The sequence below is a fragment of the Fusarium phalaenopsidis genome, assembly GCF_050370095.1.
Source record: "Fusarium phalaenopsidis strain FUZ10S chromosome Unknown contig_32298, whole genome shotgun sequence".
NCBI classification, from domain to species: domain Eukaryota; kingdom Fungi; phylum Ascomycota; class Sordariomycetes; order Hypocreales; family Nectriaceae; genus Fusarium; species Fusarium phalaenopsidis.
The window spans coordinates 2,245,447-2,258,585 of NW_028145407.1; the positions used below are offsets into that span (position 1 = coordinate 2,245,447).

At 51.3% G+C, this 13,139-nt stretch overlaps 5 protein-coding genes across 5 annotated transcripts; 1 reads left to right on the top strand and 4 right to left on the bottom strand.

Moving 5' to 3' along the window:
• Positions 1 to 136: 136 nt before the first annotated feature.
• On the top strand, positions 137 to 1,060 carry LRP88_07251 (uncharacterized protein; the record flags this gene model as incomplete). The annotated part of the gene is made up of 1 exon (XM_083243785.1): positions 137 to 1,060. The coding sequence occupies one exon, from the start codon at positions 137 to 139 to the stop codon at positions 1,058 to 1,060; it is 924 nt and encodes a 307-aa protein (XP_083101009.1).
• Positions 1,061 to 1,469: 409 nt separating this feature from the next.
• Positions 1,470 to 2,159, bottom strand: LRP88_07252 (thioredoxin-like protein; the record flags this gene model as incomplete). The annotated part of the gene is made up of 1 exon (XM_083243786.1): positions 1,470 to 2,159. One exon carries the CDS (start codon positions 2,157 to 2,159, stop codon positions 1,470 to 1,472), a length of 690 nt encoding a protein of 229 aa, XP_083101010.1.
• A 343-nt stretch (positions 2,160 to 2,502) lies between these two features.
• Positions 2,503 to 3,183, bottom strand: LRP88_07253 (uncharacterized protein; the record flags this gene model as incomplete). Its single annotated transcript, XM_083243787.1, has 1 exon — positions 2,503 to 3,183. The coding sequence occupies one exon, from the start codon at positions 3,181 to 3,183 to the stop codon at positions 2,503 to 2,505; it is 681 nt and encodes a 226-aa protein (XP_083101011.1).
• Positions 3,184 to 6,661: 3,478 nt separating this feature from the next.
• LRP88_07254 (uncharacterized protein) lies at positions 6,662 to 11,725 on the bottom strand (the record flags this gene model as incomplete). The annotated part of the gene is made up of 10 exons (XM_083243788.1): positions 6,662 to 6,703; positions 6,754 to 7,214; positions 7,264 to 7,430; positions 7,484 to 7,806; positions 7,867 to 8,461; positions 9,878 to 9,978; positions 10,031 to 10,204; positions 10,255 to 11,329; positions 11,385 to 11,472; positions 11,527 to 11,725. The coding sequence occupies 10 exons, from the start codon at positions 11,723 to 11,725 to the stop codon at positions 6,662 to 6,664; spliced, it is 3,225 nt and encodes a 1,074-aa protein (XP_083101012.1).
• A 492-nt stretch (positions 11,726 to 12,217) lies between these two features.
• LRP88_07255 (uncharacterized protein) lies at positions 12,218 to 12,539 on the bottom strand (the record flags this gene model as incomplete). Its single annotated transcript, XM_083243789.1, has 3 exons — positions 12,218 to 12,277; positions 12,334 to 12,381; positions 12,432 to 12,539. The coding sequence occupies 3 exons, from the start codon at positions 12,537 to 12,539 to the stop codon at positions 12,218 to 12,220; spliced, it is 216 nt and encodes a 71-aa protein (XP_083101013.1).
• Between the last annotated feature and the right edge of the window lie 600 nt (positions 12,540 to 13,139).

Sequence of the window (13,139 nt, forward strand, 5' to 3'; positions counted from 1 at the left end):
CCGGAAAAGGCCCCACTTTGTGCAAGGAATACACCAGACAGATAACCAGTGATTGGCTCTTGGAGACGGCATCACTCACTCAGATTCTTCAAATTACTCACCCCTTTTCTTCTTTTCTCAATCTCATGTTGGAATCATGAACGTCCTCAAAGGCATCGCAGATGTCTTTACAACAAGGAGCGCCCCTCGAGGCCTCACCGGCGCCCTCGGAACTCCCCTACCATGGTTCCCAACCACAAAGGCCTTCCGTGAGACATGCAGTCATTTCACCGACCTCCCTAGCGATCCAGACCTGGAGAATACGCTGTGCGAGGTCCACTACATACACCACACCCTCAGACACTACCTACTCCCCACAACACTGCCCGACGACAACTTGGACCTGTGTAAGAAAATGCTGCGGAGCCTGGAGACACGACGCGACCTGACGTCGCTGGTACTAAGAGAGACGTCCATCCTTGACACCATCTTTGGTATTTCTCAATTCCGAAAGCCGCCTCCGTATGAACCGCCTGACCTGCAACGTCGTGTTGTATCTCTGAATAACCACTGGAAACTTCTCAACGCCAATCCCACACCCTTGTCACGCGGCTACGCCACCTCTCACAGCCCGCCTCTGATGCAAAGAGACTATGAGCTCACCCTGACACTCGAGCAGGCCGCCGAGGCAGAGCTCCATTACAGGCTTTGGCGGACCAACAGGGACAGGAAAGTGTCGTACCTCAAGGGGCACCCCCCGGAGCCGATCAAAGCGAGGACGGTGACGCGCGGTGAAATCGCCTCGGACGCCGTGTGGGGGGCGCTGCCCTGGACACCAGAGGAGATGAGCAAGGCACCGGAGGACAGGCGGATCAAGTTTGAGCCGCTCTATCAACCGATAGAGAGTCAGGCTGTGCCGCTGGACTGGGTAAATCCGGGCTCGTCCCGTGTTTTCACGACGCCGGAAGAGGAGCGGCGCTGGGACGTGGTTAGGAGGAGGTTAAACGAGAGGAAGGACCGGCAGGTCGAGCATGCGAGGAAGCTAATGACGGAAACGAAAGGCCGGGGTGCAGCGCGTTAGAGGAGGGATGAGGAGAGGGATTTAGTAGATCCCAAGACATTCAACATGAGATGGCAAATGGCAGTTTAGACGAAGGATGGGGTTTTCATTGGTCAAAACACAACTGGTTCGATGGCATGGAAGGTATATTTGCAGATATTTGTTTTTTCTATACCCAGTTTGGAGACTAGAACGGCATATTTCCAACCAGTAGCTTGTTACAACACCAATCTTTACGGCTGATCATAATTCGTTATTTGACAACGCGATCCCCGTCTACTTCAAGTTGATGGTATTTTTTGGCATGTGTTAATAACCGTGTTATTTGTTATTGTGGCTGATAGCCTTTTGGAAGCATCACCAAGTACACAATGAGACCGTCTACTATCGAGATATCGACCGTCATATTATTCTCCAAGCTCACCTGTCCTTACTGGGACAGATCCTGCAGTATCTTGCGTCCTCTTACACAATCATCCTCATGGTCTGGTTCCCTCTCTGTCTCCTTGATACCATCCCGAACCCACTCTTGCACAACAGGATGCTCAAACAATCGATCCACATATCCCTGAGCAGCGCCCTCGAGCTCGACGCCATATGTTTTGCAGCGCGATGCAATGGGCGCATACATGGCATCCACGATGGTAAACTTGTCCCCGGCCAACCATGGGCCTCCAAACTTTTCAATTCCTTCCTTGAATAGGGCGTTGAAACGGTTGATGTCCCTCTGCAGAGCCTCACTTGGTGTACCCAGTTCAATCCTCAGCCCCACATTCATACTGCACTCGTCTCGTATAGCGTTGAATCCAGAATGCATCTCTGCGGCAGCGGATCTCGCAAACGCGCGAGCCGCAGCATCAGCAGGCCACGCGGCGGGGTACTTTTCGGCAATGTACTCGCAGATGGCGAGAGAATCCCAGACAAGAATCGACGTGTCTCCGTCCTGCAGACAGGGCACTTTGCCCGTGGGAGAAAAGGCGATGAAGTGAGGTTGGCGAGGACCAGGCTTGAAAAGATGGAGCTTCTCCTCAAAGGGGATGTCGAGGACCTTGAGGAGGACCCAGGGTCGCATGGACCAGGACGAGTAGCGCTTGTTGCCGATGAAGAGTGTATAAGTCATGGTGATTCTGTCGTTGATTTGTAAGAATAAACAAAGTCTTGGCAGAGGTGAAAGATGAGGATGGTTTTTATAGCGTCGATGGACGACCCCGCTGAGCTGCCCGGTGACTCACGACACGCCCTTTATTCGACAGGCGGTCTGTTGTGTTGGTAATCAAGAGGGTTTGTGGTGCCACAATCTTGGAATAGGACAAAAGGTTATTGAATTAAAAGTCCTACGTAGTTATTACATGATGTATAGGTGCAGAATTAATCTAATGGTTGCCCTTTTTTTGCTGGAACCACTAATGTATGTGCCAAACTCCTCATGATGATATCCGCGAAATGTTGAATCTTGTGCTGGTTTAAACAGAGCTTTTGTGAGTGGGAGGGCTGTAAGCATGCTCTTTCCGTCGCTGCGCACCGTCCCAGACGGCAAGGCAAGTCTCAATGAGGTGGACGATGAAGAAGGGGATCAGGTTGTACTGCCATCCACGCATGATGCGCAGGTGGCTCTCGATGTCGTCTCTTTGGCTCGAATCGGGCAGGTCAAGCTTGAGCATTGCCGAATACCAATTCTGAGGTGTCCAAGATTGAAGAGGGTATTTCTCTCCGGCGTCGAGTCCGGCAGCGACACGGGGGTCAATTCTCTGGCCGTTGTGGTCGTTTGTGACAACAAAGACGTAGATGAGGGCGCTAAGGACGAGGAGAAGACTGAGAACATTTGTGACGAGCCAACCGTAGTACAGAGCAATGCTGAATTTGTTGGGGTTCGGTCGAGATCGCAACCAGAGAATCAGGAATCCTCCGCAGCCGATGAGGATAAATGCCGTGCCTGCTGCGCCATTGCTGGTATGGCCCTGGTCGACAATGAGATTCTTTGGTTCGCCCTTGAGCTCGTGATCTGCGCCGTTGTATCTGAAAGTAAAAGTTCCGCTCGCCGTACCGTGGAGCCATCCAACCATGGCCGAAATAAACGACAACTCGATGATGGAAACGACCATCAAGAGGCCGAGGGCCACGTACAGCGCAGGACGGGGAAACATTTTGCGATGGAGAAAGAAAGTGATGAGAGAAACAAGAAAGGGGATCGACAATGCTGTTTATAGCTTTGATGAAGGTCAGCGCTAGATGCGATTCTGGGCTTGTTAGTGCTGACCAGGCGCTGACTAGAGGCTGCGACTACCGGTGCCGGTAAGCGTAGAGTTGCACTGCTGGGACACTGCCATAGGCCGCCGCTGACGCACCTAGAGATCAATTTGACGTGTGCAATTTGGGTGGAAGATGCAGAGTTGGCGATGGAAGAGGTTGGTGGATGCGTAGTAAGCGCGAGAGAAGACGGAGAAGGAGCAACTTGACTCTCATCACCGCCAACACTCAGCTCCAGCCTTTCAACGCCATAAGCCTGAGAAACATCTTCAAAAAGCGCAGAGGCGACTTCGTTTACTCAGAGCTAAACGTCGTGGCGCTCAGATGTGGCTGACTGAACCCATGTCGTCAATTGGATGGAGCGATGCAACGTCGAGCTGACTTTGACAACGGGTCCATCCTCCACAGTATGAGAAATCAACCAGACTATTGGAGACGGGCTGTCCCGAGGTAGGAGTTAGACTCATCGTAGTCGCCGCTGGGGGCCACCCTCGAGGAAAGGGACTTTGGTTCATGTCTGTTTATTGGTTCGTCGCTCTTACGTTGCTACCCGGATCTTGTTGTCCCCGAGACAATTGGAGGCTGAGGATCTCGACTCTATCTTGTCGCCGCCAAGCCCTGCATAGGTGGACAACACTCACATCAGCCTCATAAGCGGGCTTCAGGGCTTGAACGCAATTCCAGCTAGGCCATCGAAGCGTGCTTCCACGCTTATGCAAGCCCCCGGAATACGAGCAGGGCGAGGACGTTTTGCCGGTGCCGAGTCCCACCAATCGTCAGCGGAGATCGAAGGGAAATTCGATGCAGGTCTAAGGTTGTCTTGAAGCAATCGGGAGGATCATTGATCAGCCCTCATCAACACCAAACCCATCTTTTGCAACAAACTAAAATGCACACGACGTTCAGCTCAAATGGCTAATAAACAACGCTTCTCAGTTCTTAAGCTTGTCCTCTCAGCTCAAGCAGTCTCTTCTATTTCGAGATGTCGCAAAGTTCCGCAGTCGATCATGGAAAGGTCCGCGATAGGCTCGTGTTCAAGCAAGGGGCTTGGCGCGAGCGACGCAGGGAAAGGCTGAACCCAATTTCGCCTGGCTGTGTCTATTTAGGACCATGGCTTTGGCGCCTCCCGTTGAGTCTCGGCTTTCGTCTAGTTACTGAATGCTCAAGTTAGTTGGCTGACTGGGAAGCATGGTCGCTACCTACAGCCTGTGTGCATTAGGGATTAAGGCGCTGATCCATCGGCAAGCAAACAGTTCAAAGGCTACTTCCAAGACTGCAGAGAATGGGTCACGTGCTTAAATTGTGGCTTCATGCGTGTTCTCCAGCTCCGTAGCTTGGTGTCAACCAATGTCTCTAGCCATGATCCGGCAAGACCCCGCTGACATATTCGCTGCGTGTGTTGCGGATTGGGGGCCTTCAAACCTTCAAGCGATGTGTCAAGGATATTTGCAAGATGATTCAGTAGCATTGATAGAGCCTAGCAAGTGGATCCAAGAAAACAGAGTTGTGATCCGCCTTGCAGTGTTCCGTCCATGTGGCTATTTCAAGCGATTTAAGGACGGGCTTCCAAGGCGAGTGCTCCAAAGAATCTTTTTATTTGAGAACAAGGACGCTGCACGGAGGTTGATCGATAAGGAGATTGGATGCAGGAGCCGGTAGGAAAAGTCTAGAAAAGCGGTCAAGAATCCATTTCTCTGATGAGTCGGCGATTTCAGTCTCAGATACCAAGAAGAATATGTGAAGCAACAATAGCACAAGCTTCGTAGTCTCAGGATCATTGAGAGGTAGCAAGCTCAAACTTCAAAGTGTCATCTGTGCCTCGAGGGGGGACAAGAGGGGGATTGATGGCTGTCAGCTGACCCGTCTTACACCTTCCATAGACACAACTGCATCCTGAAGCAGCCATGATCAGCTATCGGTCATATCAGCACTAGAGATCAGAAACTCGCTGTGAACAGGGAGATGAGAGAGGAAAGCTGTCTCGCAAGGCCACGCGGCAGAAGGTGACTTGACCTGTCGTTGCCTGTGCGAGAGAGAGGTCAGTCTTGGCCTCCTTGGGCTTCCTGATGGTAAATTGCCAATCTGAAATGATGGAGTAAAATTATAAACAAAAGAGAAAGATCTTTTGGCTGACTTTCCTCTATAGGCACTAGACCATGACAATACACAATGCGAATCTCGACTTGCACCGTTTCCATTCGCGCCCGTTTTTGCCTCATCTGCTAAGGCCGTCTATAATGTGAGAAATCTTTCTATATATAATATTCGCTTTTATAAATACCATTCAAGGGACCTTATAACAGAATTAAGCAATTCAGGTATGTGGGAAATGAGAAAAACCTCGCTACCAAAGACCTCAAAGTTCATCCTCATCCGCCATGTCGATATTAGCATTAATGGGCCCGATAAACATGTCAAAAATGTTTCCGTCGATAGGTTTTGTATCAACACAGTCACTAAGTTTAAAAGTCAGTTATAGGCGCTTCGCCAAATCAATAGTGGTGTTTCTCTCACCAGTCGTATTGCTTGCCATAGCGGTCAAGATACGCCAAGTATCGTTTGCCATCTGAATCATCTCCAAACCGCAGGAATTGGATCGCCACCTGGGTACGACTTAACTCCTTTTTGAGAATCACATTGATCAGTCTTTTAATTGGGTTCTCGACGCCCGCGGCGCCTTCTTTGCCTTCGCCCCATCGGCCGTCGGTCAGGACGAAGATGGTCAGGTTTTTAGGGTTTTTCAGCCCAAACTTCTGGCGCAAGGACGATAGCCGTGGGATGACTGTCTGATCGATGAAAGTTCCGATTCTGTCTTCAAAGGAGAGCTGGTCCCAACTTTGTTCGTTGAACAGGCGTAGAAGTTTTGAAGTGTCTCCCTTGTGTATCAGTGGCACTTCAGATGAGAAGCAAACTTCGACACCGTCAGGATCGAACTTCTTAGCCAGATAGGCAAGAATCTTAAATTTTTCCGTGATTTCATGAAAATGTAGACCCATTGATTCCGACGCATCCACCAAAAAGATGTGGTCACGACCTTTGACGTTGTTCCCAAGCTGCCCCACGACATCTTTAACCCTGGGGTCAACGGGACAGCCGCTCTTGGCATTATTATACCAATCTTGGGCTTGATTAAAGTTTAAGATAGGGGACAATGGTAGGAGGCGTCGTGAGTCAGGCCGTGGAGCTGGAGTGGGAGAGTTGAAGAACGGAGGATGAGGCGCTCCGTTGGGCTGACTTCCAGGCAATTCAGCCCTAGGTGAAAGAGGCGACAGTGATTCCATTATTGAAGTAGAAATGGGGGATTGCGGAGTGGCTGGGGTCGTATATGTGGTTGTAGTCTGGGATCGACGGCTCGTCGAAGGTGTCCAGGGAAAACTAAGAGAAACGGGACGAGGCGGTGAGCTGGCTGGTGGCGAACTAGTCGGTGGTGATCTGGCTATTGGTGATCTGACTGTTGAGGATCTTACTGTTGATGATCTGGCTGGTGGTGAGCTGGATGGCGGTGAGTTGGTGCCATGACCCGAGGAGGCGGCCTGTGTGATCTTGGCGAGTCGTTCGCAGAGCATTTGGGCGTCTTGTCGAACTCCTTGCGGGACCAGCATGGATGTCTCGATCATATCGAGCACCTGGAGGGTAACAGTGTCCTCTGGAAAGTAGTTGCGAATCCAGTCATGGGTCGTCCGCACGGTGCTCAGGGCCTGGGCACCGTCATGGAAACATCCACCGTGACCGGCTTGATCAAACCTGGGCAGTGACCTCGTTTCGGCGATGCGTCTGTTTCGATAGTTTTCCAAACCCTGTCGACCACACTTGATCCAAATCGCAGCCTCGCTCATGACGCATCCGAGGGACCAGATGTCGACTTTGGGGGTGATGTGAGTTCGTCCGTGACGGGTGTAATCTGCATGATGGCTAGATTCCGGGGCACCTTATCAGATTAGCATTTAGGGCAACCTATGTGCGGAAAAGGTGCTAACCGTAGACCTGGCCTCCGTGTGAGTCGATACCCCACGTGTCTTGGCCAGTCGTCAGAGTTTTGGTGTGGCTGTATCCGAAATCTGTGATGACAAGCTCAATATCGTAGGGCTGGCTTGATGCGGATTTGGAGACGAGAAGGTTGTCGGGTTTGATGTCCTGGTGAATGCTGTAGTGTGCCGTTAGCTCTGATATTGTCATGTGACGTCAAGTCTGCCTTACGTCTGGAAGTTGGTGTCGATGGCAGCAAAGTTGAGATGGTGCAATCCCTCCAAGACACCGCAGAAGGCATTCCAGATCTTGTTAGTGTCGAGTAGTGAGCGCGGCGGGTTCATATCGGTATAAAATTCTTCCAAGTTTCCGCCGTCGACAAACCCCAATATTAGGTTGTAAGTGATGGTGCCGTCTCGGCGTTGTTGTTGGTAGCAGCCATGATAGCTGATGATGTAGGGAGAGGAACGGCTTTGCAGACTGGTGAAAGTTTTTACTTCTCTTTCGTACTGGGCTTTACCGGATTCATAGTAGGTCTTCCGGACGCGAGTGGCCTGTCATGGCATGGGTAAGCAGTGAACTAAAGATGTACCGCCCGCAAGGTTGCTTCGTACCGGGTCGGAGCCCGCGCAAGACGGATTTGTTTCAATCTTGTGGACTTGGATTGTGTCGCCAGCCTTAATAAGCTCCTCCGTGCAAATGGGAAAGATATACTGAGGGCTGAAGACTTGATTGTAAAGCTCGTGTTGCTCCAAGGTGACAGGGAAGAAGATCCACTGCCATTCGGTGATAGCCTCGAAGAGCTTGTCATACGATGGTGTATCAGGCCAGAATAAGGGACGGCTTTCTAGGGGAAATGTAGCGTCCTTTAGGTTGCGCTCGACGAGCCACCCGAGGAAGTCGACCTTGTTGATGTACACGAGAAGGGAGAAGGTGCACAAGAAACTCTGGAAAATGACATCCTGGGATTTGTTGATGGAGCACGCCCTCAATATCGCGCCGATGCTGTGGGCCTCCCAAAATTCCTCGAGACAGTGCCGAGGAATATAATGCGATCTCTCGCATCCAGTTCCGTCTTGGCCATGGAATTGCAACTTCAAACGCCCAAGCTGCTCCCCACGTGTCGCGACAATGCTAGACGGCATCGATCGAACGGCGCGATGCGCAGAGAGGGAGATTGGGGCAGGGAGTGGCTGAGCCAAGTCGGTACTCGTTGGACAAGAGATTGTGACTTCGGTCGCGAGCGAGGGGGAGAGTCTGTGTTGTATGTAACGGCTTCGTGGGAGGACGACGTCGAACAAACTCGTGGGGTGGGCTGAAGGGGATTGTTCAATAAGAGAGGCGGATGGAGTGCGCGCAAGGCTTGAAACAAGATGGTAGCGTAGGAAGTGCTTGCGGCAAGAATCTAGATGCGGCAATAGATGCGATACTAGATGCGCCTGATAATTCTGCAGCCAACAAGGCGTTGTTGTTGTAGTAGGTCTCAACGTTCGTGAGATGGAAGAGCATCAGGGTGGGGTGGATGGGATGAGGAGGGACGGAGGGGTCGGCTGGAGAGCGGTCGCGATGGAAGGCACCGCACCGCACCGCGCTTTGCGAAAACAAGCGACGGGGGCTCCATTTCAGGCTACAAGGCACCTTCGCCAAGGCAAACAAATGCCTTATCGAGGCTGAGAACACACTGGGCGCCTTCTTTGGGGGTGGGTTGCATAGGTCGCCCATTTTCAACTCGGCTGAGACAACTGCATCCTTACAGGTTGGGTTACCCAATTGCTCCTCTGATATCCAGCCACACGGCGCTCAGCGCTTAGCCGAGAGGTGTTGGTAATCCCTGCCTTCATTTTCAGCTCTGGCTGTCTGATGTGACTTGCAGATGCAACGCAACGATGATGCTGATCGCCTGCTTCGTCGTCCCTTTCCTCTCAGATAAGGGCAGCGTGTACTGAGCGCTGGAAGCTTACACACGTTGATTTAGGCTCGAGCGGCCAATCGTGCTGTTAGCGCATCATGTCAGCCCTGCTAGGCTCCCGAGGTCACCTGCATGTCAGGGCCTGATGCCACCTGGGCGAACTGTAATCCGCTACGGCTGCAGGGGTCAGCCTGCTAGAACGCCGGGCGCTGGATGACGGATCATTCCCCAGGTTCGCCAGATGGAAGCTCTTGAAGCTCAGCCAATCACTGGCGATCTGCAATATCACTCATCTGCAAGGCAGCCCATCACGCCGATGTTTGGGAGGAACTGCCATCTATGGAGGCCATGTCTGCCTTGCAAGCGGCAGGTCCCATGCAATCCACTCATCGCACTTTTGAGTCACATTAGACCCTTGCAGAAACAAGGTTGGAAGCCCGTTTCTTGATCACTTGGTATTGAACGCCATTCTTGCTCTTATTTTTCAATGACGTTTCTGCCGTACATAACAGTATTGAACGCCATCAATGCATCTCTATGTCTATCGCTAATGAAACTCAAACCCTTGAGAAATGTACAAAAAAATAGGAAATCTATAATGTCACACTATGTCATTGGCTCTCTTCCTCGGGTTTCTTCTACGCCTTGCAGAGCAATACGCGCAACACCATGCCAGCAATGTCACTGTTAGCAATGAAAAGCAGACGGCAGCAAACAACTTCAAGGCGGCTGGCCGGACTTTCCAGGCGCCCATTGCAGAGCCGAAGCCTCCGTCACCATCATCTCCAAACGTGATGATGCCGCTGCTAAAAATGGTCTAGAAGAAAACTATCAGTGTTGGCTCCGGCTCGTCCAAAAGACAGACTTACAGCTACAAATGTCCCCGGTAGAAAGATGAGTGTGAAAACTGTGATGACATGCATCGACATCGTCTTTTCGTGCATCTCTTGCGTCCAGCCCTTCATGATCTCGGTTGACTTTTCAGATGACTCGGCAAAGTACTTTGCGGTCCGCATACTCTGGTACTGGAGGATACCGTTGTACTAATCTCGCGTCAGTCGTAATTCGTGCTCCTAGATGGAAAAGAACTCACCATTGCTTCTGTCCTCTCAACCCCCTGAAGGATGGTCTTGAGGTTACCTTCGTAGTTGGCGAGGTCATCCTCTAATCTCCCTATCTTCATGGCAAACTCCGAGGCAGCCTGTTTGCAGACCTTGAGTGTAGACTTGGGGACGTGACGTTTGAATCCCTCCGAATTGACGAGTTCCCGGTAATACTCCTTCATCTGAGCCAAGACTCTCCGGTTTTGAGCGATTGCCGATGTCGCCTCCCCAAGGCTCTTTCCAACACTGCTCAGCGACTGGAGCTTGTCAAATTGCACCAGATTCTCGATTCTGAGGTGCTCTACCTTCCGAGCTGGAGGCTCTACTGGAGCTACTGTGCTGAAACCAGTAGTGACCCTCCTTGTCAGCTTCCGGACGATGCCTGGCGGCTCAGTAAACTTCGTGGGGCCGCTGGTTGGCTGTCCGGGAGGTGAAACTGGCGGAATATCCATCTTTTCACGTAGTTTGATGGTGGCGATATCATCGGCCAGAGCATCAACAGGGGCATGGTCTGCCACCCCCGAAAGGCTTGTGTACTTGTGTTCAAGGCTCTCGGCATAAGACTCCCAGTTTTCGACACACCACTGCATGATTAGAAGATGATCTGTCAGTGTTTGGGCGAATGAAGCATGCACGCTGTGTAGAGACGTGTCCCCTGTCTTGACAGACTCTTCCGTTACAGATTCGAGGCGCTTTCTCATGGTGTTGTCGCCTTTGAGGATGACCCACAATGTGCGGCCCTCAATAACATCATAGGAATGGTAAGCTGCTGTTTGTCGAAGCTCCCACCCTTTTTTATCTCTGCTTCTCTCGACCCCAAGCAGATTGAAGCAGTGCTGAATCCTGATGCCAGATCGACCTATGGCACTCAACCCAGACTGGTGATGCTGAGAGCCTAGGTAATCTTCATTCCAAAAGTGGGTGAAGCTGTGAGGTGTCTCCCGATATGTGAAGGCGCACCAGAAGTCGAGGAAACGGGCCATGATCTGATGGTGGGTGAAGAGATACGCCATCATTTCTCGTGTGCAGTCGAGAGGAGACTTGTGGCTTCCAGATTTGATGAAGCTGTGGCATTTTGTCAGTTTTCTGTTGCAGTTTCAGATAATGTCTTTCCACACACATGAACCTCCGACAGGGATCTGTTGGGGTTTCGCTCAGGGCGTTTTGGAGTTGAACCAGGTCGACAGAAGACCTACTGACGTGCTTTCCTACAAGAATAATTAGCAAATCGCTTCCGAAAATAACTGTTTCTAAATACGGACCATCTTGAGGCTTTACAAGATCCCAGATTCTGACACGGGGTTGGCTGTCATCAAAGTATACTTCCTCGCCTTGCACTAGCTTGGATTTGTAGGCCTCGAGGGTATACGAGAAGTCAGCCGTTCGAGTTAGATTGAGCGGATAGTCGCGAAACTTGGATAGCGACTCCTCAAACTCGTCAAGATGGTGGTTATCAGCCATTTTAGTCAGGTACGCTAAATGATGACAGATGCCTCAGGACGAGGGTGGAAGTACGGATGGAAACATGAGTAGAGGCTCATGATCCTTTTTGAATACCCCGAGGCATTTCCCCTCCCGAGGCGCGTCTCGGGAACGAACGCGAATGAGGGCAGGGCAGACTGCTGCGGGTTCACTGCAAATTTAAGACGGACTGTGGGCTTGCTTTACTGCCACCACATGTGCCACGGTCGGCGGACCACCCAGTCAATCATTCAGGGCGCGTGCTGTGGCTGAGTCTGCCTGGTGGCTCATGAGGCCGGCAGTGGCGGTAACAGAGACAACAACACGGAACAAATATGCCCTGGGACAAAACGTATTTGTCGTGTTTGGATTCTACAGGCGTAACGTTACAGAAGGCGTAAACAGTGTCATGATTGAACTACTTAGCAAACCCAAGCGAGTGCTCATACCCCAGCTAAACATAAGCAGAAAACAGATCCGAAGGAGCATCGCCTAGTCGTCGTCACTCTCTGGTCGATAGCACACGTACTTCAAGATATGGTTACGTTGCGCCTAGGAAACGCTAGTGTCAATAAGGACAAGAAAGGGGTTCGGGGTGACATCCATACCGAAGTCAACTTCTGGGGGATCGTGAGGCGATAAACAGTGCCGTGCTCCTACGGAGTTGTCAGTGCGCCCGACAAATGTTTTTGTCATTACGACTCACCTCAACCAAGATGTCATTGCTGTACGAAGGGAACTGTTGTTTCAGGTAGTCAAGGAGGCTCCTTTTCCACAGTCGGTACTGGGGAAACGTGTCGATGACCATGTCCATGGCTGAGATGATTGAGGCGCAGCTCCCAGCTCGGTTATGGAGGCTGTGTCGCCCGGGAACAAGGACGGGACGAGAATGTGTATTAACCCAGAAAGCCAGGCGGGGAAAGCCTTAAAGAGGCGATGCCTCCCACAAGAGAAAATGATTCACAGTGCTCTCTTGATGTTGAGCCCTGTAGTTGGTTGTGATGTTGGCTACTTGCACCCAGTCAAGCGGCCTGGTCATTTCACGGGGCTGAAAGAGCAAGACCTGTGATTTCAGAAAGCGTGGGGACAAGAGATGAGCGGAACAATGGGAACAAAGAGGGGTAATTTGAGCCTCATGTTCAGGTGCCATCGTGGCGCGCCATTCGCTAACTGCCGTGTTGCTCTATCTAGCATCTGATTGGAGTTGTCTGTGATAACATGCATATCAGGCTGGCGGTTGACGACCCATGACACCTTTTGAAATCAGGCTCGGCAATAGATACATTCCTAACCGACAAACGGGCCGAGATGCGCCTCAGGTGTTATTTCTCCTGGCAATGCCTCACATATGCTGTCCTACCATCACCAGTTACCACTGTACATGGTGTCGAACACGGTAGCGATCTCGGTAGAT